The sequence below is a fragment of the Convolutriloba macropyga genome, chromosome 11 (assembly GCF_964194025.1).
Source record: "Convolutriloba macropyga chromosome 11, txConMacr16.3, whole genome shotgun sequence".
Lineage (NCBI taxonomy): Eukaryota > Metazoa > Xenacoelomorpha > Acoela > Convolutidae > Convolutriloba > Convolutriloba macropyga.
This window is the reverse complement of record NC_134478.1, coordinates 49,616,866-49,640,945: the sequence shown is the minus strand read 5'-3', so window position 1 is coordinate 49,640,945 and position 24,080 is coordinate 49,616,866. Positions and strand designations below refer to the sequence as shown.

Here is a 24,080-nt window from a genome sequence, read left to right as displayed (position 1 = left end):
TTTTGGATGTTTTACAACATCTGCAGATTTTTTCTAATTTTATGTAACATTATCACAATAATGACAGTAGCTATTGGCACTAGAAAGAAGATCAGTTGAAGCTATATAACAGTCTGTTTTGGCGTTTTGATGATAGCTTTTGCTTTTGATGACATTCAGTTTTTTTGTTTGTTGTCAAAAATAACAAGGTTTTTGTAAACTTTGCCCGTTTTGTTTTTTTTTCGTCAACATGCAAATTAGTCCCATTAGTGACTGGTCCCATCCGCTATTTTCGAGAAGCAAACATTAATTTCTTAATTCATTTTTTTATGAATCAACTGATTAATCTTTTTGAATTTGAAACTATCTGTTTTTCATAAACATTTTGTAAGTTTTTGATACTGGTCTATTCTTGTGGTCAGACTTGTTGTTTTTTGCATAGTCCTTTCAAAAGCAATTTCCATCCATGTTGAAATGAAGTCCAATTGAGCACAGATAATCCTTTCAATTAATAGATCATGGTTTAATGGCTTCAAAACTGTGTGTTTTCGAGAGTACTTTGAGAACTTTTCAATTTTGACTGGGTTTGTTATTTTTCTTATAATCTTGTTACCTATTCCCACCAAATAAACAATGTTTTAAAAGAGGAATTTTTTAGTTTTTCCCGGAGTTACTGTTTTTTGTTATTGTTTATTCTGTTGTTTGTCTCGTCTCGTAATCTTTTCAGGGCAGGTCTCATCGCCATCTAATACGGCATTTGAGTTTGAGTTAGGTTTTGGTTTGAGTTTGATTTTGTTTTGAGTTTGACTTCGGTTACTCATGCAGCATTTTTTCAAAGACTAAGCCAATTTTGAAACTTTCTATCTGTTGTTTATTTACAGACAAATAAGTTAAAAGTATAGATTGGCGGGGTCGTAACATTATGCCCAAATGCACACTACCAGGCCTCCTTAATGTAAATAAGTTTACTTTTGCGTAATTTTGTCATCAAATGGTACCAGCTCGAGCAGTTCAAACATTTAAAAATTGTGCCGATCAGGCAATTATGCTTTAAAAATAAACTGAGAACCTGAGGCATTATATTTTTTTTACGAAAAATCTTTTGGTTTAATCGCATCACGCTATTTGCAAGTTGCTACAAAAATTGTCACAATATCAGGTAAGAATTGAAAAAATTTATTTATAGGGGACTCAAAAAATTGCAAAATTGTTGCTAAAACACTTGTCCATGGGCTTATGGTAAATATTGTCTTGAGGCATTATACTTGTCATGATAAGATCGTGATTTAGAGCATGTCATTTTGTTCACTTCTGTTTTCTGAAGTACGGGCGGTCGCATTCAATATGACCCCTTAAGATCTGTTTATTATGCCTTAGGGCACGTGTTCTATATTATCTAATATTAGATATTATATAGCCGATTGTTAATTTAACCGAAAATTTGGAAACCTTTAAAGGCATCAAATTTTGAGACATTTAAGGATGACATTTATTTATAATATACTCATTCGGAAATTGCGGTGCGAACTTCCAATTGTAATACAATCAACACTATGAAAATTATTCAGGGAACAACAGGATCAGGTATTACAATGAGGACCAATATCGGATACAAACTTTGAATACACTTTCACGAACAGACGTTCGAGATCAACTGACTAAAAAGAACCTTGCGAAATAATGAACTGACTCAACTTAAGTTACTTAATGTAAGATTGCTTATTTCAAATAATTCCCAGAAAACAACTTAGCTCTTTCCCACTTAACATGATAATACCACGTCAATTGCCTTAAATTACAAATCAAGTTCAGGATTTGCTAAGATCTTCAATGAAAAATACATTCGAAAAGGTATCAAAAGTTAGAATTCTATGGAAAATATTCAATCTGAGAATGGCTGCGAATGACGCAAGTTATTAGTTGTGATTTCTGGGCAATAAATACCCATTCATGAACACCTCATTACAGCACGTAAACGTGTACCCACCCCCCAACCAATTTTGGGCGCAATTTGGGCTAAATGTTTTCACAGACACCCGTAGTAAACTGCGTGACGTAAATATATGCTTACGTAGTAGTAAGAACCCGTGAATAAATGTGGTTCCGATATGTTAGAACGAGCCCATAGTTTGACCACGTGCGGGGTTTTACCCAATTTCCATTTATTTACAGTTCCCGATCTGTAATTTAACAAGAAAGAATATTAAACCAGTAAATTCGGTATAATTCAGTTTGTTCCTTTCTTCCTATCGTTTAGAAGTTTCATTTTGTGGTGCTAGTTTGTATAGGGAGAGATAAGAATTCGTTTGTTGTTCGAGAAAGACCAGTTTTTCAAAGGTAAGACATTCTTTTTGACTATTTTCGAGGAAACAGCTGAAAGTAAAATTAGCATTCAGAACAAAATCAAAAGCTTCTTTTAGGATGTTTTTCTCAGAAAACGACAGTCAATTTGTTCGAGAGTAAACACACACACACAGAGGCGTTGAGTGGTTATTTTTTCAAAATTGGTTTTCAAGAAGCCGCAATTAATTGCACTTAATTCCCAATAATGTTTCAATTTTTGTCTGCGCTTCTGGTTATGACCACTTTTTCATCTGAATCATTTGGTTTGAAAAAGTCCGCCGTGCTTTTGTTCACCCCAAATTCTTTAAGTGGGATAAATGACCAGGGTTTTAACTTTTACATTCCCCATTCAATTCTTCTCAGTTCTAGCTTCTAATTTAATTGCGGGTTTTCTATGCTACCGACACAGCTGATATATTGGCACACCCTTCTCCTCAAAATTAACGCAACTTATTGATTTTTCAATGCTACCCGAGTGACTTCGTAGAATCAATCACTCAATAGTTTCCCATTAATCAAAACTTTTATTCCAATTCATGAAGCCAAAAATTACAGATACAACAATTGTGTAGAACAGAAGTATTAATTCGTAATCGTATTATATGCAATATATGCTAAACCTGTCTCAATAAAAAATAGAGCAAAAAGGACAAAAAGGGGCGAAAAATACAATTAAAAGATATATAATTCCTCGTAATTGGTGCGAAACTAAATAAATGAGGTTTCAAAGTTTTAAAGATTTTCTATGAAAAACAAGGACTCGCGGTAATGTGCGTTCGCACATAATGTTCTGACCCCACTCATCTACGTTTTTATGTAATTGTCACGCAACTGACGAAAAGATGGGTAACTTCCAAGATTTCACATATCGTTTAACAAAAACGTTTTCCCTCCTTTTAGAAAAGAAACAGGTTAAATTGAATCTCCTCACGAAGCCAGTTGTGCTTGTTATTAGTAAGACCGAATCATAAGACATCAAAAAAACAATAAATACGGACAGAACTCAAGATTTCACAAACCATTCACACAACCAAAGTTTTGGAGCAATTAAAACTCTCAGAAAGTGAAAAACCATTTAAAACGATAAATTGAACAAAAAAGATTTTCACTTTTTGGTGGGGTCTTTTAATTTTAACTGGGTCTTCGTTGTAAAGAGCCTTGGTGAAAAAGACAACAAACAACTACAAACAGAAACAAATGAACTCCAGTTTGTGATTAATCAGACTGATTCATATGAAGATAAAAAACAAGGGCAGAACTTAAAATTTCACACAATTTTTTCTCGGAACCTTAGTATTGAAGACCTTAAAAATATAAGACATATAGAGCCGGTGAAAAATTGACATAAAGAATTCGAAGTTTATGGGTCAGCTTGGATTTTAAATGGGTCTTTTTTGAAAAAGGTCTTTGTGAAAAAAGACAACAAAAAGAACCAAGAGTTTTGAGAGGCATCTAAAACTCACTAAACTCTTATGAAAACACGTTTATAAGCACTAAAGACATTAGACAAAACATAATCAATAGCAGCGACATTGCGTTGAGCGACAAAAAGTCGATGAGCCCTGTCAATTTTGAGGCTTATTTACTTGATGATGACAATGAGAACAAATATTGAAGTTCAAAATTATAAAATTATTGAATTTCAAAATTGAACTTTGAACTTCGAAAAATAATCGAAAATTGAAGTTCAAAATGATATTCTAAAAAAATAATTAATTGATGGTATTAATTATTCCTCAGCTATAGACTGAAACCAGTAAATTGATTCAATTAAACCTCCATAGAAGCAGTTTAGGCCTTTGATAATGAAAAATGTGACAAAAATCAACATAAAGAACAATAATAAGAGGCAATAACAAAAAAATCCAAAACTTCTGCAAGGGATCAGAACTGAAAACTAAAAGTTGTTCACTGAAATCTATAAAAAGGTTCTTTTGGTCCTTCTTTCAATGCCAATTTGAGCTTTCCTTAATGTGATAGTATGAAAACGGAACACATAACAATCTCAAAAAAAGGTAAATATGCAAAATTCACAAATATGTTTTGAAATTTCGTAGTAAGAAAGCCCAGAAAGCATTAGTTAAATATGAAAACAATATAAAGAGTGTCTTTCGCTTCAGTAGTAATAAACTTTTCCCTGTATGTATTGAGACTAAGCCACATATGGACAGAAATGATTGGCAAACTTCAGAACCTAACTGAAATATGTTCAAAAACACAATGAGGCATTAAAAAACAACTGAATACCTTTTATAGCTTCCTCTATAGATCATAAACAACGCAATTGGATCTTTAATGAATCGGGTAAACTCATGACGCTGCAAAAAGAGTGACAAAAGAAGATCACACCTGAGAAATCAATTGAAATTTACGAAAAAACATTGTCAAATCCATTAAAAAACGAACCTCCTCTAAGACATTAAGTACAGTTTTTGGCATCACTTTGTTGTGAATAGGGTCTGTCACTAATCGGGCCTTGATTTGCAATCAGTGATGTCAGTAATCAGCCCTAAAAGAAACAAAAATGCAAAAAACGATTACTTAAATTGGAAAAATTAGGAACATTAACCACAAAACTAGGATAAAATCAATTGGTTAGCCTCATTTATTCCTATAAAAAACTTAATGACATTGTTGTTTTCAATTTTAACAAATATGAGCAAAATTGTCAAACTAAAAACAACGTGATTCCCTCTAATTTGGACAAAAATCAAAACCTCGATAAATCCAAGTAAGAAACGAAAATAAAGAAGATCTTTTAAATTCTATATTCTACGCTAGATGGGATTTCTAATGATACTAGTCTCAATTTTCGCGAAGATTATATGCATCAACCAAAACTGACAGTACCCATTTGAGTATATAGTTTTTCGCCCCACAAGTGAATCTAAACAAAAAAATAAGAAAACAGAAGAACATAGAAGAATCTCAGCTGTTATCCAGAAAAAGCAATTCAGTGTATTTGAACTCACTTTTGCTTTTTATTATACAGTCAATTACCACGCGTTCAAAAAAACCATTCATTTAAAAATGTTACAGGCGTCAGTTCTTCTTCTAGTCCTAGAGATCTTTGACCTTTATGGACACTTAGGGCTTGTGGACACTAAGACACTTTGACCTTTTGAAGATTTACCACAGTTTAGACATATTTAATTGTCTATTTAGGAGCACAAATCTGAATGAAGCAGCCTGATAAGACACTACTTGTTCGATTGCATTCATTGTTCCACAACACCTATCCCAATTTGGAAAGCAAAATTTTTCAACCAAAATAGTGGGTCCCATAAAACTATAAGCTTTTCACTGGAATCTATTGAAAGGTTCTTTAGCGCCTTCTTTCAATGCGCAAAGAATTAGTTCCAGAAGACTGCTATAGGAATTGAGAGTACAATTAGCCTTTTCGAAGAGTTTTCTAAGAATGTGATAGCAGATGATAGGTCTCTACTTCCGACAAATTCAAACAATGACGGATAAAAAAGCTCATTGGGTGTCATTTGTGAAAAAAAGACTTAAATTTGAAAAATAGAAACAATTTATTGACAAAACTAAGATAAAACCAATCCGCAAGCCTCCTTTTTCCCTATCAGTACAATTTATCGCAGTGCTGTTTACAATTTTAACAAACATGAGCAAAAATGTCAAACATTGGATTAAGAAATACGGAAAATGTGATTAAAAAAGTGATTCCGTCTAATTTCCCCAAAAATCAAAACCTCGATAATTCCATGCAAGAAACGAAAATCATTAAACTCTTTTAAATTCCATTTTCTACGCTGGATGGGGTTTCTAATGATACTAGTCTCAATTTTCTGCGATGATTATATGCATCAACCAAAATTGACTGAACAAAAAACCCATTTGAGTATATAGTTTTCCCCCCACAAGTGGATCTAAACAAAAAAATAAGAAAATGGAAGAACATAGAAGAATCGCAGCTGTCAACCGGAAAGAATAAATAAGTGAATTGGAAATCACTTTTGCTTTTAATTATACAGTCAGATAATCACGCGTTCAAAAAACTATTCATTTAAAAATGTTACAGGCGTCAGTTTTGCTTCCAACCCCTGAGATCTTTGACCTTTGTGGACACTTAGTGTGTTGTGGACACTTAGACACTTTAAGCTTTTGAACATTTGCTTTAGTTAAGACATTTTTAATCGTCTACTTAAGAGCACAAATCTCAATGAAACAGCCAGATAAGATACTACTTGTTCGATTGCATCCATTGTTCGACAACACGGAACCCAATTTGGAAATCAGAGTTTCTGAACCAATATAGTGGGTCCCATAAAACTATATGCAGTCTGTCCTATAAATTTCAAATGATGAGCATTCAAAAGACGCGAAAAAGGGCAACTGAGCAGAAATATGCCAAATTCCTTGCTTTTCATCTCAATTTCCACCGGTTTTAACAGCATGGCTTTAAAATTGATTTTTGACCTTTGAAAGCTGTCCAGTGGGTTCTGAAACGTTAGCGTTTCTCAACTTTATAGGACACGCTATACAGTAGTCCCAAAAAAATTGCTACGCATGCAAAGGTTCGAAAAATCTAGACATGCAAATGAACATCAAAATGTGGTTATCTGCGTATTTTCAGCTTAAACTTTGACATTTGAAACCTTTGAAACCTTCGCTAGCCCGAATGATAAAAGGACTAATAGCCCTGATCAAAGGATTACAGTCAATTACACTTGTAAGTTACACTGTAAAATGCGAAAACTAGCGACATATATACCAAAATTTGAGCGGATCGCACCTTTTCGCGCTCTCTTACTTTCCAGATCTTAATACATGTGAGTAAAATACATGCGTAAAACAGCGATGTACCGCTAGAATATTTACTCGAGCAAATGTGATTTTTGCAATGTAATGTGTAGAGACAAACAAGCTAATTGAACTGAAAAGCTAAAATTGCTGTAATCACAAAACATCAAATCAAAAAGAAAATTTTTCACATACAGTCACCGCTAAAATAAGGTTAGCTTTTTGTTTTTGTTTATTGTTCATTTGGATGCCGTAATAGATCAATAAAATTGGGAGAATATTTTGCTGGATTCAATTAAGACCTTTGAGGCATATAGTTTTTGATAGGTTAAATATCACTGAAAACCACCCACCCCCCCCCCCCCCCAGCAGACTTGCAATTTTTATTGCATTTTTTATATAGTTACGTGCTTTATAACGGTATATAATATATATGTAATCGGGGGCATAATAAATACAATAGATTCCACTTCCTAATGGGCGGTGGTTTGTATGTGTGGTAGGATGCCCAAGTGTCCCCGTTGTACGAAGGAGGTGTACTTTGCTGAGAAGGTGACGTCACTGGGCAAGGACTGGCACAGACCCTGTCTCAAGTGTGAAAAGTGCAAAAAGACACTCTCAACTGGCAAACACGCCGAACACGAAGGTTAGTTGAAATGTTTTTTTTCAAGTATAAGTTCATAAAAAATCGGTGCTTGGCAACATGAGTTTGCATAACAGGCATACTGGATTGAGGACTTTGCTGAAATCTTTGAGGGAAAATAGCTGAATTAGAGCTGGAAAAAGGGTCCAAACAATTTGAATCTATTATAAATTTTTACTTCAGAATCCTGGTACTTTTGAGAAATCCTAGCGTATTCATAGTTATGCATACGCTTTCAAGTTTTTAATATTTTAACAACAGGGGCCAAATAATTTGTATTATCCGAAAAATGAAAAAATTGAGGTCATAAAAATAGCGTTGTTTATTTATCATGCGTTATATTTGAAGAAACTTTAAAAGTAGTAAAGGCCACTAAACAGTCTGAGATAGACAAAGTTTTTTAATTTCTTAGAATAAAACTCCTTTCGAATACAAATAGATTTTTTTGTCATTATTATTTGAATTTGTAATAATTGTTTTTACTTAGGTTGCTGATTGCCTTCGTTTTCATTTTATACTTAACTAGTGTTAATTTAATGACTTAATCATACACTCCTGAAATGTTTGCAGGGAAGCCATACTGTCACCAGCCCTGTTACTCGGCACTATTCGGCCCAGGCGGATTCGGAAGAGGGGGAGCCGAGAGCCACAAGTACGACTAGAGATCAACTATCGTTAACCAACTCAAGTCTAGTCAAAGCAACAAATAATATTATAGATTTTGATTAACAAACAAAACAGTACATTAAACATTTTGGCGATTTTATTTTTTAACTGCTTTCGTGGAAATTGATGTGATTAAACAATTACTTATTACAATAGTTTATTAATTTGCTATACTAACGTTGATATTTGATTATTTATTTATTGTTATTAGAAAACTTGGGTGGCTCTGCGCCGAGGTCATAATTTTGGTTCACTTCAAATAACTGATTGTTTATACGTATAGTGGGAAGAATTAATGTACCAATTTTGGTGTTTATTGTTTAAGCATTACAAGTATCAAAATTATTTTGTGAAAAAGAGACAACTCGGGATAAAGCTTTCTCTAACACTACAAATATCGCAGTGAGCTATCAAGTCTAAAATTCAATCGGTTAGTTTACTGGTTAATTTAAAAGAGGGAGCCACCCATGCTTGGAAAGACAATAAAGCATGTTGAATTGAAATCTTTTCTCGCGAAATTTTTTGATTGTTGTTACATGGATGACATTAGAAAACAGAATACCATTCGTAAAGCTATATAAAATCTGGTTAGTTAGAGTTGAAGTCGTGAGCTCATATCTTCATTCACAGAACATAGCAAATTTTATAGACTCTCGCTGTAAGCATCTTCTGTAACTTATAAAAGTAATGCAAAATACCCTGAAGTTTGAAAATTTATTGCCATGAGTTTTTTATTAAAAATTGTAAGACAATTTAGGTGTCGGAAAATCCAATCAGAAGCAACAGAATGAACTAAATATCTTAGAAGTGAATTGCTTGCAGTCGAGTTAACATAAAAATTCAAAAGGTGACAAAAAATGAATTTTTCCGAAAACTTATATCGGTAGCTTGAAAACAAAAAACGATGCTTGAATTTTGTTAATGGTAGACCAAGATTTTTCCACTAAGGCCGCCTGAATCTCGAAACTAATTTTGGTTTTATTTTATAGCTCTTTACTATTACAAAAAGACTACGCTTTGTGCAAAATTTTTCAGCTTGCTGAGCTGATTAGAGGTCCTCAATAATTTCAATTTTTGTTGGCTTTCAAGTTCGAAATACCTTAAAATTTTGACATGACAATTGCAATTCAAGGAAAACTTATTGAATTCGGTTGCAGAAATAAACCGCCGCGGAAAAAAACCCACTCCATTTTAGATAGGAAATAAGTAGTAGTAGGCGAGCAGAGCTGGGGGGGGGGGGTAAAAGGACGTACCTATGTATAAAGATTACCTATAGCCTATTTTCATCAATTTTCCAAAGACGTACCTAAAAAAGAGAGTGAGAACAATAGACCTGTCATCTTATCGTAATTACCCAGGGGTAATTATCGTAATTACCCCAGGGAAATGCATCCGCTCTAATGCACTTCAGCTAATCTTATCTACTTAATATATCTGCGGAACTTTCACTTTTAGTCATTTTCACATTTTATTCATCCGCGCATAGTTATCACAACTATAACTTTCTTTCATTCATTTACATAAGGAGAATACTATTTTATCATTTTTCATTGCAATTCAGTCAATTTTTACTGAATTTACCCGATTTTGGGCTGATATAGTTAAATTTTGACAATTTTACCATTTTTTGCCAAAAAATACCGAATTCTTGGCAAAAATACCCAATTCCTCCCAAAAAATACCTAATTCTTCCCAAAAAATACCCAATTCTGACCAAAAAATACCCAATTCTTGGCAAAAAATACCCAATTTTGGCCAAAAATACCCAATTCTTGGCAAAAAATACCCAATTTTGGCCAAAAAATACCAAATTCTTGGCAAAAAATAGCCAATTTTTACCAAAAATTACCCAATTCTTACTAAAAAAATACCCATTTCTAGGCAAAAAATACCAAATTTTTACCAAAAAATACCCAATTCCAGGCAAAAATACCCAATTTTTGGCAAAAAATACCCAATTTTTCTAAAAAAAATACCCAATTCTGACCAAAAAATACCCAATTCTTATCAAAAAATACCCAATTCTTCCCAAAAAATACCCAATTCGTGGCAAATAAAACCCAATTCTTATCAAAAACTTCCCAAATCTTACCAAAAAAAACCCAATTCGTGGCAAATTATACCCAATTCTTATCAAAATCTACCCAAATCTTATCAAAAATACCGAATTCGTGGCCAAAAATTAACAAGTTTGAGCTGAAAATTCCCAGTTTTATCACCACATTTCAAAAAATTACCCAAAATTCAAAGAAATTTACCCAAATTTGTCTACTGTACTCCCATTATTAGCACAATTTTGTAATTTCGGAGCCTTACAAGTTTCAAAAGCTTTAATGTAATAAAGAAATCTCTCACGTGATCCCATTAATTTTGCTTGGAGGTAAATGACCTCTGCTTTGTAAAGTCCCTAATAATAAATTTACTGTGTCATCTGTTAATGTGCCTAAAATTCTCACGTGATTAGACAATTAGTCACTATATTATTGTCACAATTACGCATAACATTACGATTACATCATTGTAATTCACAATTACGTCATAGTGTCGTAATAATTACGTCATAATAACGTCACAATTACGTCATTCTGTCGTCTCAATTAAGTCATTATGTGGTCATAATTACGTCATATTCAACAAAGAACTTTTCATTTCCATTTATTTTCATTTTTCTGATTTACAGAATTGAGTACAGTTGAGAACTCTAATCTTTACAACTTCTGACAAAAATTTTATTTCATCGCAACTTCCGTTTTAACAATTTTTTACTCCTCCTTTTCTCACTTCTAATCTTACAACTTATTTTATTTTCAGAGATTCCTCGAAAGTCGGACCAAAAAGAACTTTGCAAGTCTTGCGATAAGTTTATTTTGAAATCCAATATGAGCAGACATCAGAAGCGTCACGCAAAAGTTTGCTCACAATGCTCCCAGTCATTTCCGGACGACGAGAAACTGCGGAAACACATTGCTTCTGTACATGCACCGTCTCTGGTTATCAAGAAAAAGTTTTCATGTAGAAGCTGCAATTTATCGTTCTCCACATATTATCAACTTCTCCATCATAAACGAAACAATCATCTACATTCTCCTCCAGTGGCTTACGATGACGTCGACTTATCTATATACGGAGAATCGTTCGCTCTTCATAGTGAACTTCAAACGGTTCAACACTTTTTACAAGACTCACTGCTTGAATTGTCTAGAAAGAAAGTGCATAACTTCAAGTTATTCGAACTCAGCCACGAAACAGTGATCAACAAATTGGATTTTGTTTACAACGACTTACCCAGTTCAGCGAAAATTAACATTTCCTTTGGATTCGTGCTGCTGAGTGTGTATAACTCGGACGAATTTCGATACTTTTACGCGGCAGACAACAACCCCATTTTTTTAAATCCTATGGTTCTCTCCGATGACTCAGATCTCAATTTTATCAAATCGAAATTGAGAAGTGAAGATTTTCTACCCAATCTAATCAATCAACGTCCAGACACGAAGTGGAAGTTTTATTGTGTTACAAATGTCACTTTCTTTGTATTTCTCCTCAGTGGTGTTCCTTTAGGCTGTATAACTCAAAATATTCCATCTATTTTGCTCAGGAACGGTTACGTTAAGTGTTTTGTTTCGGATTGCGAACTAAAACCTTATCAAGACAACTTGTGTATGTTCCGTGCTTTAGCTTACGATTTGTACGGTAGTGATGAGCTACAAAATAAAACAATGGAATTGATGCAGATGTTTCTCTCAGCAACAAGGAGAGATGGCGAAAGCTTTCCAGGAGTACATGAAGATGATATTCCTTTTCTTGAAGAGTTGACTGACCGAAACATTCAAGTTTACACCATTTTCATTGACGATCAGTCTGAATTATATGCTGAACTTACTCGTCGCTCCTTGATGAAACGCACAAAGACAACTTCGTTGCTGAGATATGAAAATCATATCTGTTGGACAGCGGACATCAACAAATTCCTCAAAAAATTCCGGTGCTACGTATGCGATCAGTTTTTCGACAGATCCTTCAATCTTATGAGGCACATACAAACTTGCTCCGAAAACACGCAACACAAATATCCAACAGGAGCCTATCAGTTATCAGAAACTATTTTTGATCGTTTGGATGACGTTAAAATTAATGTTCCACAAGAACTCAGGCTTTTTTCTCATCTTATTGTATTTGATTTTGAGTCAATAACCGTCCCCGAAAATACACTCAGAAACACAGATTTGACTTCGTGGATTGGAAAACATGTTCCCATTAGCGTGTCGATAGCTTCCAACCTACTTAAAGACCCAATATTCATTTGCAACGAAGATCCATATCAACTAATCCGTGATTTTGTATCCAGCTTGACTAATATAGCAGAAAAAAGCACACTTATAATGAGGGAAAAACTCAATGCTTTCTTGCTGGAATTGGAAGAAAAGTATTGGGCAGTTCGACTATTGGTTCCAGTGAAAGACAAGCAGGTACCCACCGGAGTGCACGACTTATTTGACAACGAAGCTGAACCCAACGAAGAGGAGGACGAAGACCTTGAAATTAGGAGACTGAGATGCGAGCTCAAGATGTTATCAAATTTGAGACAAGACTTTGAGAAATATTACAGCACTATTCCTGTTTTCGGGTTTAATAGCTCTCGGTATGATTTGAACCTGATAAAAGAATATCTTCTGCATCATCTGTTAATAGAGAAAAACGTTGTTCCCAAAGTGATTCGTACGGGGAACAAATATATTGGAATGAACTTTCTTGGCTTGCAATTTCTGGACATTCTTAACTTCCTGGGAGGAGCTACAACTCTGGATAATTTTCTGAAAGCGTATGGAGCCAGTGAAGAGAAGGGTTTTTTCCCTTATGAGTGGTTTGACAGTGCTGAAAAGTTGAATGAGACCCAACTGCCACCAATTGAAAGTTTCTGGAGTAAGTTGAAAAACCATAACGTCTTGTCAGTCGATTACGATAAGTTCATGGATTGCAAAAAAAGGGGAATTGAAGAAAAGGAAGCTTTAAAGAAGCTGAAATTAAAAACAGTTCCCAAAAATGCAGCGGAAAACTATCGGGAACTTCAAAACATTTGGGAAAAGGAGAACATGAACACATTTCGTGATTTTCTCAAGTGGTATAACAACAAAGACGTCGTGCCCACTCTTGATGCGATGACAAAGATGATTCAATTTTACCACTCAAAACAAATTGATATGTTGAAAATGGGCTATACGCTTCCCAACTTGGCAAACAGGTTTCTCCATTCATCAACAGATGCTGCATTTTTCCCATTCTGCGAGCAAGACAAGGAATATGATAACTATATCAGAAATTGGCTGACGGGAGGACCCTCGATTATCTTCACCCGATATGCTAAAGTCGGCGAAACGAAGATTAGAGAGTCCGAAAATGTATGCAAATCTATAGTAGGCATTGATGCAAGTCAACTATACCCATTCTCAATGACCAAGGAAATGCCAACTGGACTCTACACAAAATGGGAGTTCAACGTCGACACTGCAAAGTTTCACCCAAAAAGGAATTGGAGGAGTTTCTTTGAGCAGCAAGTAATCGATTACTTGCAGAGCAATCGTCCAGAATGTTTAATACAGTCACAGTTCAGTCACAAAAAACAGAAAAGAATTGGAACTTATCTCGTCGATGGCTTCTGCTCTCATTGCAACACAGTGTTTGAGGCAATGGGATGCTACTTTCACTTTTGTCCCTGTCAGGAGGAAAAGCCGCTGTTATTTGAAGATATAGAGAACGGATTAAAGACACGGGAACGAGATAGTGATCGAAGAGAGTATCTGCAGGGTTTAGGATACACAGTTGTTGAAATTTGGGAGTGTCAGTGGAAAAAGTGGAGGAGGGAAAACATAAATGGAGTAAAAGAGTTCGTCAACAAGAAATATCCATTTCAGCAATCCCTTTCCAAAAATGCTCTTACTGAAAAAAATAAAACGAGGAGATTTGTTTGGTGTGGTCGATTGCAGCCTCGAAGTCCCTGAACACTTGTACCCTTACCTTGAGAACTTTCCTCCTATTTTTAAGAATTGTGAAGTTGGACGAGACGACATCGGGCACCATATGAAAGCATTTGCTGAGCGACACAAGTTATTATCAAAACCAAGAAAAATGCTCATTTCTAGTTTCAAGCTTGACAGAGGACCAATTATTACTCCACTTTTGTTATTTTATCTGGAAAAAGGAGTGATTCTAAGAGACGTTTTTTGGTTCCTACAATACACTCCCCGCCGCTGCTTCCAGTCCTTTGTGCAAAACGTTGTCGACGCTCGCCGCGATGGAGACCGAAACAAAGACTCAACAGTCGTTGCTGAAACTATGAAATTGATAGGTAACAGTTCTTACGGGTACCAGATAATGGATCGTAGCCGGCATACGACCACAAAATATGTTACAGGTTCTCAAGTGGATAATTTAATTAACAACAGATTTTTCAAGACGTTAAATGAGTTGCCAGAAGAGATTTACGAAGTAGAATTAAACAAGACACGTATCATACATAAAGAACCAATAATAGTTGGTTTTTTTATTCTGCAGTACGCTAAGCTTACAATGTTACAACTCAAGTACAACTTTTTCTCCACTTTCTGTGACAAAAATAAGTACGAACTCATTGAAATGGATACCGACAGTCTGTACATGGCGCTTAGTGAGGAAAAATTTGACAGAATCATTCGACCAGAAATGCAATCGTTGTGGTACTGGATGAGACAGAGCGACTGCAGTGATAATTTTGCAGCAAACTCAAGCAGCAACTTTTTCCCACGTGAATGTTGCAACAAGCATGCGAATTTTGACAAGAGAACTCCAGGCTTGTTCAAAGAAGACTTTAGATGCTCAGAAATGATTGCTTTGTGCTCAAAAACTTATTGCTGCTACGATGAGCAATCAGATACTGTAAAATTATCCAGTAAGGGGCTCAACAAAAACAACATCGAGGAACCCTTAGCCAAATACAGAAAAGTATTGTTTGATGAGGAGCGGGTATATTCAACGAACAGGGGATTTCGCGTAGTCGACAATCAGAAAGTATGCACATATGAACTCAAAAAAGTGGGACTGTCATACTTTTATCCCAAGCGTAAAGTCTGTGAAGACGGAATTCACACTACTCCTTTAGATATATAAGTCATTTTCTTTAGATTTAGTAAATTTTAGCCTTCTTTCATTTTATATCTTTTTCAATTCACTGTTTACCTCACAAAATGTCTTTTGAAAAAAAATCCTTGTATAAAATAACTAAATTAGATACAAATACACATACAAATGATTAAGTAAAAAATTTACAAATTTTTTTAAAAAAAGTTTTGAAAACCATTTGCATCATTTTACGGATTAATGTTTAAACAATTAAAGATTTTGGTTGTCAAAACTTACAAAACATCAGCAAAGAACTTCAAAATATGAAAATCATTAAAATATTTAGACGAGACTTTAGAAAATAACACATGTGCAAAATAAATAGCATATAAACCACACAATTCTGAATCTTGGAGTTTTTCCTGTACTAATGAACCAAAGTTTGATTTCGTCTTGATGCCATATTTTTCCAAAACTTCTCCCATCGAATCACCGTAGAACAACTTTCCATTTTTGTTGGCTAGCAAAATCCAGTGTGAGCCCGGTTGAGTAGATGGATCTGTGTTGATTATACAAAACGTGTTTGTAAGTAAATTTTTTGGCCGAAGATCTGCTGGGAAGGAACCAAGATATTTGAACTTTAGGTGTGGGAACCTGTTGACAACATGTAAGAGTTGTTGATTATCCATTTTTGGTGACTGATCCCTCCTTATCAATTGCAATTGAGCTTATACGTTCACCACTAACAAATAATTCTACAGTATTGGTCAAATTGTTAGCAAAGTAGAGCTCCAAACGAATTCCTGCTCCAACTACATCAGGAAAATGCATTTCGACATTGGCCTCCTGTGTTGAAGTAAGATCGAAAAATAAATGAAAATGGTTTTCAAAATCCTTGTATTGAATGTTAGGACCGTCATCATCAAATTTGAGTGCTTTCATCGTTTCAGCATAAGCTCTCACGTGATTTTCTGTTTTCAAGTTTACAATAGTTTGATTCCCACGCACAATTTTAACTTGTCGAAGACCAAATTTATGAAAATGGAACGGATTCGTGTTGTATGTTCCACTGAACTCATTATTCAGATTCATAGCAATATCAATCATTCGAATTGGTTTGTTTGAAAATATATTTTCTTGTATAAACTGGTTGTGTCCTGCGGGAATGATAAACGTTTTTGGAAGTTCTTCATTATAGTAAAATATGGCAGGTTCTCGCAGCAGTCTACTTTTAAAACTTCTCATCCAGTTATCCGAGATCGCTACCTGTCTAGTAAAAAGGCAAGCTTCCAAAATTAAGGCCTCCGAGTTCAGCCCACCAGTATCGATCATATAGAACGCTGGAGATGATCGGATCAATTTCAGTCTGAGGTTGACATTTGGGAGAAGTAAAGTTTCACAAGCAAATAGACCTATTGCCAACGGACCGTAAAAAGTAAATTCATCTTTATCTTTTTGAAAAACAGTATCTGTAAATGCTCTTTTTGTAAAATCGTTCGGCTCAATCTCGTATCGATATCCTTGGCATTGAGATAAGCTCTCCTTGGTTCCTTTTGTTCCTGAAAATTCAGCAGAGACAAAAGCTTGGTGAGCATAAAGAGAATTGGCACTGTGAACTTGTTCATTGTTTAGATAGACTTCGCAATTAGAGAAAAGTGAATGAAGAGCATTGTTTACCAATAATGTTTCTTCGGCATTATCCAAACGTGTTCGATCGCCTTTAATAACCCTTCCTCTGATGAATAATCGAGTAGATCGCAAGTCAGTGAAAATATTACGATCAGTTTCCAATTGAAATTCGATTGTTGATTCGTTTAAGGAATTTGTTGGAAATATTTGTTGTTCATTGGACCAAAGAATTGGGTCTAAAATTGGAACTTTCCCAAAAAAGTCGAGCATAGAGTGAGACAAGGAATTCATTTTAGCCGACCGTTTTTTATAAGGATAATTGAGGAAATGATCAAGATTTTTTCTGGAATAATAACGTAAGTTGAACTTGACCAATAGGGAAGAAGGGAACAAGGTGCCCAGCAGCGTTTCTTAATTCTACATGGATACTGTGGAAGTTGGATTTGATTACTTTATGGAATCTCAAGTGTTCGAAACTGCAATAACTCAGAACCTGAGATCTCTTAAAATTCTCATCATTGTGGAACTCTCGGTGTTTGAACGGAAACGAGCGTAGAAGAGGACATTTCACATCACCGACTGAATTGGGTTCAACTATATCCAAGTAGAGTAAAACTGTATGTGTTCCAGTAATATCAAAAGGGAGATCTGCCGTTGCCCAGGACTTGGTGTTGTATGATCCTTTCGAATCAGGTGGCATAACAGGTTTGTCAGCTTCAACGCCCAAGTTAGCAGCCAAACTTTTGATGAAGGATACATTTTGAGATCCTCTTTTGCAAAAAGTTAGTCTTCGACTTTTTTTGTCGATGTTGATAGAAAATTGAGGATCTAAGTTTTTGGGATGTCGTGCTTTTTTGGGTATATCTGTAAGACTCTTCGCAAATTCGTCCATAGAGTTAAAAACTGCTGGTGGAATAGCGAATACATGCTTAAATTTCTCATCATAGTGAAATGTCATCAATCCTCCTTCAATGTTATAACATATACCGGGATATGATACTTCAACTAAAGCTACTTCCCATGATCCATCCAGTTCAATTTTGTCGGGAAGAAAATTGGTGAACGAAGCCATTGCATTTTGAGGGTAAACTTGAGAGGAAGCGTTGGATACCAATTCTAGATAAAACGAATTCATGATGTTTGACTGTTCTGTGTGACGTTTGTTCGGAAAAATGATTAGTCAAGGTTCTTCAAAAAGTCATTGCGAATTTTTTGTCGAGTAACACTTTGTCTAGTGTTTTTCCTCTTTTTCATACCACCACCAACTTGTTTCTGTATTGTTGATTTTGCAGTCTTCTTTACTGCTTTTTTTATCGAAGTCTGTCCTGATAAAACACCACCAATTTCGGGAATGGCTGACTCGATTACATCTCGTCCAATTTTTTTTGCTGCAGTTAAAACGTATTTCTTGAGAATGGGAAGAGTTGTCCTAGCGACTGTTCTAGCCAAGGCTCCAAAGCCACGCCCCCTCTGACGAGGAACTCCTTTAAAATAAGGTAGATTGTAACCGTCCATTTTCTAGCGCGACTAATTGAAAAATGATTATGCAACTTTTGACAATTCTTGTTCGTAAAAGATTCCATCAATGTTTTCTCCTTTCTGATCAACAACAAAATATGTCGGGAAGGGCGCTGAAGTATTTATTTTTCGAACTAGGAAAATTTCATGTGTATAGTGAGGTTTATATCCTTTCTGAAATTTGCCCTCTGCTAATGCCAACCTAACTTTATCTCCTACTTGAAACTTGGGCTTTGTATTTTTTCGTAGCTTCATTCGCTTGTACATGACAGTCAAAAAGTCAGCATTCACTACATCTTTGGGCGCCAACCCAATATTCCGATTGATTCTTGAGTTAATGACGTCAACAAACATTTGCAGTTCTTTGATATAGGTTAATGTGTCGTTTTCTTCCAGGTAGCGGTAAATTAAAACTTTCAGGGTTCGTATAGCTCTCTCGCCAAAAGCTACTTTCGTTTCACTATAAGTGTGATAATATTTGACTCCCACATCCTCGCAGAAATTAGCCATATCTCCAAAAAACTCTTTTCCTTGATCTAGCCATAATTTTTTTGGGAAATTGAGTTCGTTCTTTTTCGAACACATCTTGATAACTGCTGCTTTCACACCCTCTGCTCCTTTGCTTCGCAATGCTTCCACTCGCAAAAATCGAGAAAAAACATCAACAGTAACGAGTAAAAAGTTGATACCTCGATTCCATCGTGATAGTTTATCCATTTGTGCAAGATCCAAACACCAAATCTCATCAATATAGCGAGCATGCGCATTTAGCCGGGGAAATTTTCGTCTGATTCCGTTGTACTTCGTATAAGAGTCTTTTGACTGTAAAAATTCTGTAACTCTCTCGCGACTGATTCCACTTGCTTTTGTTAGGTTATTGATAGAACCGAAAGCTGTTGGTCCCTTCCCTTTATACAACTTCTGCAATTTGATTCTATCTGAAACTGTAATTGAACCAGTCTGAGCCATACTGTGTCCTCAAAATGTTGTTTTTAACCAGATGTGGTCTCAGATTTAGAAATTTAAGAATAAGGAAATAGTTTGGATCAACTGGAGCGTTCTTCAATTTAATTGAATGAAGGAATGTTTTTATGTCAACTCCTGTGTCAACGTTGTCGACAATAATTGTATTGGAAAGTGAAATTTTCAACCGTTTGTTTTCGTATATCTCTTTCAAAGTTTTCAATGTCTCAGGATAGTTCTTATAAGGAAATTCCAGGTCTGTCTTAAGTTCTTTAGGTGGACGATTGGTTTCTTCGGAACGTTCTTCTTTCACTTTTTTGATAACTGGGAAAACTGTTTCTTCTTTTTTATAGATCTCGCTGTAGGGTTCCGATGGTTTTCTTTTTCTGGTCTCCCACAGTTCTTTTGGAACAAGAACAAACTTTTTGACCTCACTCATTGAAGAAAGTTGAAAATTTGTTCATACAAGGTTGGTATATGTAACTTAATATTGTTATTCCAGCTTTTGAGCCCAATATAAGTCTTCTGGAACTTAGGGTTGTTGATTTTGAAGTGAGCTTTCTAAGTTGTTTTTGGAAGCGAACAAACTGTTTTTTTCTTACTCCTGTGAGGTTTCCTTTAATCAAGTTTACAATACACTCACAGAGAAGTCTGATGAATTCCTTAGGACAATGTAGAAGGAAAGCTGGTTGAAATTTCTTGTTGAGATTCCGAAAGAGCTTCAGAGTATAATAATTCTGTGCGTTTATCATTAATATCACTAATACGAGCACGACTGTTCGGTACGAAGAATTCTGAAGGAAATGAAGTTACATTTGAACAATATCTTAACAAATCAGGTGTAGATGGTCTCAAATCAATCATAAGATGCCCATATGGTTGTTGTGTAGCGTCATCATACCATTGTTTTAGTTGTTTTCCCAGACCCAGTTGTCTTCCCAATATATCAATTTGCTGCATATCTCTGGGTGATTTGAACAAAACAATGTGAGTAGTCTGAAGCTCGGCATCACGTCCAGTTTTATTTTTGTGGAAGAGATTATGTTTGATATAAACACAATTTAAATTTCGATGTCTACCGGCTGTCGCAATTTCGTTGAATTTTTCCGACTTGGAAAGAATGTCTAATGAGTCATCGAATATAAGTAAATATTTTGTGCCGTCAGCTGGTAAGTTCTCAATTAATTCAAAGTCAACACCCTGAATGAATTCTATGCCTGCAATTGATTGCATCATTGTATCGTAAATTGTCTGAAAGTGCTTATAAAAGTATAAAATTCGATCAAACGAGTGTTGAAAAGTTTTCATTTGCAGCATATCATTAATGAAAACAGTTTTCCCAGATCCGGAAGGCCCAACAAGATACATCAGAATGCGTTCCTTTGTTGATATAATCTTGTTCATTTTATGCTCTGGGATTAGGAAGTATGTAACCTACAGCACTTGAAAGAATAGCAATTCAAACTGTTCGTTCGTCACAAGTTCTAGCAAAAATAAGGTTGATGATTGAAAAAAGAAGAAGTATTAATACAACTAAGCACTGGAATATTGACAAAAAAGCTGTTCGAGAGCAAGTGCGTCCGCAAATTTTCCAAGGAGGTCGCTCCTGATTGTTATTATCGAAAATAAAGTCAGCTGCGTGATTGTTATGATCTGTCATTAGAGTGCAACTGATTTTTGTTCGTGTTTAGGAAATAATGATTCACACTTTGATTGAATGGAATCGTGCTGAAAATTTCAGAAAACAACAATATGCTAGCCTTGTTATATGTCCCAACAAACAAAAGTTAAATTTTGAATTCAGGAATGGAACCATGTAACAGTACCCAGGACCAATATTTAGATTTGTTTTGAGGTATCCCGTTGCATCATGAAATGTGGCATGTAAACGAAAAATTTTCGACCAATTCAAAAGTTTTTCTAACTTTGAATCACCAACTCCTATTAGACCTCCAAAGGGAGCTTCTCTGTTAATTTTATCTAGATCTGCATTTCTGTCAAAACTTCGACAGACAGCCAAAAAATAATTTTTCCTTTTTGTATTTCCAACAAAAAGTTGACTGATTTCTTTTTCGAACTCTACAATTTCCTTAATATTCATATCAAGCAACTGTTCTGAAAGAATTTAATTCAAAAAGTGAATAAATAAAGACATCACATACATTATAAAAGTTTACAATTATTTCTATGCACATTGCGATTTTGTCGGGTTTTTGACTTTGTTCAGCGCTGAAATAATTTCATTGCTCATTCGATGTAATTTCTGCAACTCCCCAATTCTGACAGAAAGGAAGCATTTCCTTCTAAAACTGTCCTTTTCAGTCCCTCGAGTGAAGAGCTTGATGCTGAAATAACATCGATTCGGATCATCTTGGTAAAATGTTTTGGTCACACATACTTTTCGCCTAGCAGTCTCACTCAATTCCCAGAACACATCGAATTTTGCTTTTTCCTCCACATCAGTTGGCTGGAACAAAGTTTCGTCAATCATCAACTTTGCAGTAACTTCTGAGGGTTCAAATTGTAGTGCTTCTTTCAACATCTCAGGTAATTTTTGGATGAAAATTTTCAATTCCCAGACCGACAGCATCAGAAACTGATGTAGAACAAATTCACCTTCGACATTTTCGCGAAAGACTTTCAAGTGGGTCCAATTCGAGCTTGTGTTGATAGTCTCCTCTGGGATGCTGATTTGAAATTTCCGGTTGCTGTATTCTTGGAAAGACCAAAGGTTGTTGTTTCCTTGGTGATCCTCATTTGGTTTGCAAACAGTGTCCTCAACTTTCACGTTGGTATCGGTAAACAAAGAATATATGCTTTCATTATGATAATCAAACTGGGAGGAAGGAATAACTGGTTTTCCCTTATGGTTTCGTTTGCGGAAGGGGAAGGCGTAGGGTTTTTTGCTGTCAGCTGAGACTGAACTTTGATCCATCTGTGGCGTGTGAAGTAAGTAAAACATGAGTTTTTAAAGAAAGAAAGGAAGAATTGAATAAATAAGGTAACTGAATATTGAAAACGAAAAGCAACAAATGAATGAATTATCTTCAAGAAGGAGCTTTATAAATCGAACCAATAAAATTTTAGTAAGAACGAGAATTATTGCGACTTCGTAACCAATGAGATCATGTAAAAGCAGTCGTAACCAATGAGATTTGAGTGTTCATCATGACGTAATAGTTATGTCATTTCTATTTTTAGTAACATCACGTGACGTGACAATTTATGTCACGTGAGGGAGAATTTATCAGTGAACACAAGCAACTGTTAAGACCTATATTGGAGAGCACTTGTAGTTCGAGAAAGGAACATTTTGATGAAGTGCTTGGTTCTCATCATTGTCTTTTTCCTGGATAGGAGGAAGAATGAGGTCTTGGAAATTGGGTAGATCGAAGATTTGTAATTTTGTAGAAAATGTATCAGCATGTTTGGAGAACATGTCTTCTACCCACCATACACCGTAGTGATTTATATCACGAGAGTACGGGAACAAAATACCTTTGCAGTCTTTCAGTGGATGAAATCCTTGTTCTTTTCGAATTCTCTCAACGGCTTGAAAATAAGTGGGGAGAGAAAGTACTGAATTGTTGACTTTTTCTTCGGCTAAGTGGAGGTTATGATGTCTAGCAGCCTCTAAAGTTCTCCACAAATCATTCGGAAGTGTTAAGCTAGTAGTCTGTGTTTTTATTGTTACTCTTGTGCAATCCACCTCAAAGGATAATTCGGTGTTGTTATCAATTACTGTTGTTCTAAATTTTGATTCCTTTTTGTTGGGAACGAAATCTAAATCAGAATGAAATGTCGAAAGAAAAGATGTTGAAGGAAGTAAAGGAAGTGTTGGAGTATTTTGCATTTTTTTATGACCACTGATTTTCAAATGAGACAAAACACAAAATGAACAGAGTTTCTCGGTCCTAGCTTATTTTAACATAGATTATACGAATGATATGATTGGTAAAAAAAATTCATTATAGTAAAACATTTTTACAAAAAAAAATTAATATAAAACTTTTACATAAAAAAACTTCCAAAATTGAAAAATGGAATAAAAGAAAAATAAAAAACCGCAAAATTTGCATTTTCTGTTAAAAACCTTATGAAAAAAACCGCATTTTTGAAAGAAATTTATTTTAAGTAAAAACGATTTTTTTTCCAAAAAAAATTACATTAAAAAACTTCAAAAACTGAAAAAATGGAAAAATAGAAAAATAAAAAACATCAAAATCTGCATTTTTTGCTAAAACCTTATGTAAAAAACGACATTTTTGAAAGATATTTAATTTAAGTAAAACAATTCTTTTCAAAAAAAATAATAAAAATTTACATGCAAAAAACTGCAAAACTGAAAAATGATAAAATAGAAAAATAAAAAAAACATAAAAATCTGCATTTTTTGTTATAAACCTTATGTAAAAAACAACTTTTTTTAAATAAGAAATATTCTAAAAAATTAGCATTTCTATAAAAATAATTATTTTTT

The 24,080-nt window shown here is 34.8% G+C and overlaps 2 protein-coding genes across 3 annotated transcripts in view; one reads left to right on the top strand and one right to left on the bottom strand.

Annotated features, from left to right (window-relative positions):
- LOC142349159 (low-density lipoprotein receptor-related protein 2-like) overlaps positions 1 to 24,080 on the bottom strand; it is a 341,838-nt gene that overhangs the window by 204,976 nt on the left and 112,782 nt on the right. The window lies entirely within an intron of this gene.
- On the top strand, positions 2,148 to 8,913 carry LOC142349315 (cysteine-rich protein 1-like). Of its 2 annotated transcripts, none has more exons than XM_075400788.1 (3): positions 2,148 to 2,316; positions 7,590 to 7,732; positions 8,300 to 8,913. In XM_075400788.1, the coding sequence occupies exons 2-3, from the start codon at positions 7,591 to 7,593 to the stop codon at positions 8,389 to 8,391; spliced, it is 234 nt and encodes a 77-aa protein (XP_075256903.1). In that variant the 5' UTR covers positions 2,148 to 2,316; position 7,590; the 3' UTR covers positions 8,392 to 8,913. The 2 variants fall into 2 exon arrangements, with proteins under 2 accessions (XP_075256903.1, XP_075256904.1); XM_075400789.1 differs by lacking the exon at positions 2,148 to 2,316 and adding an exon at positions 7,172 to 7,299.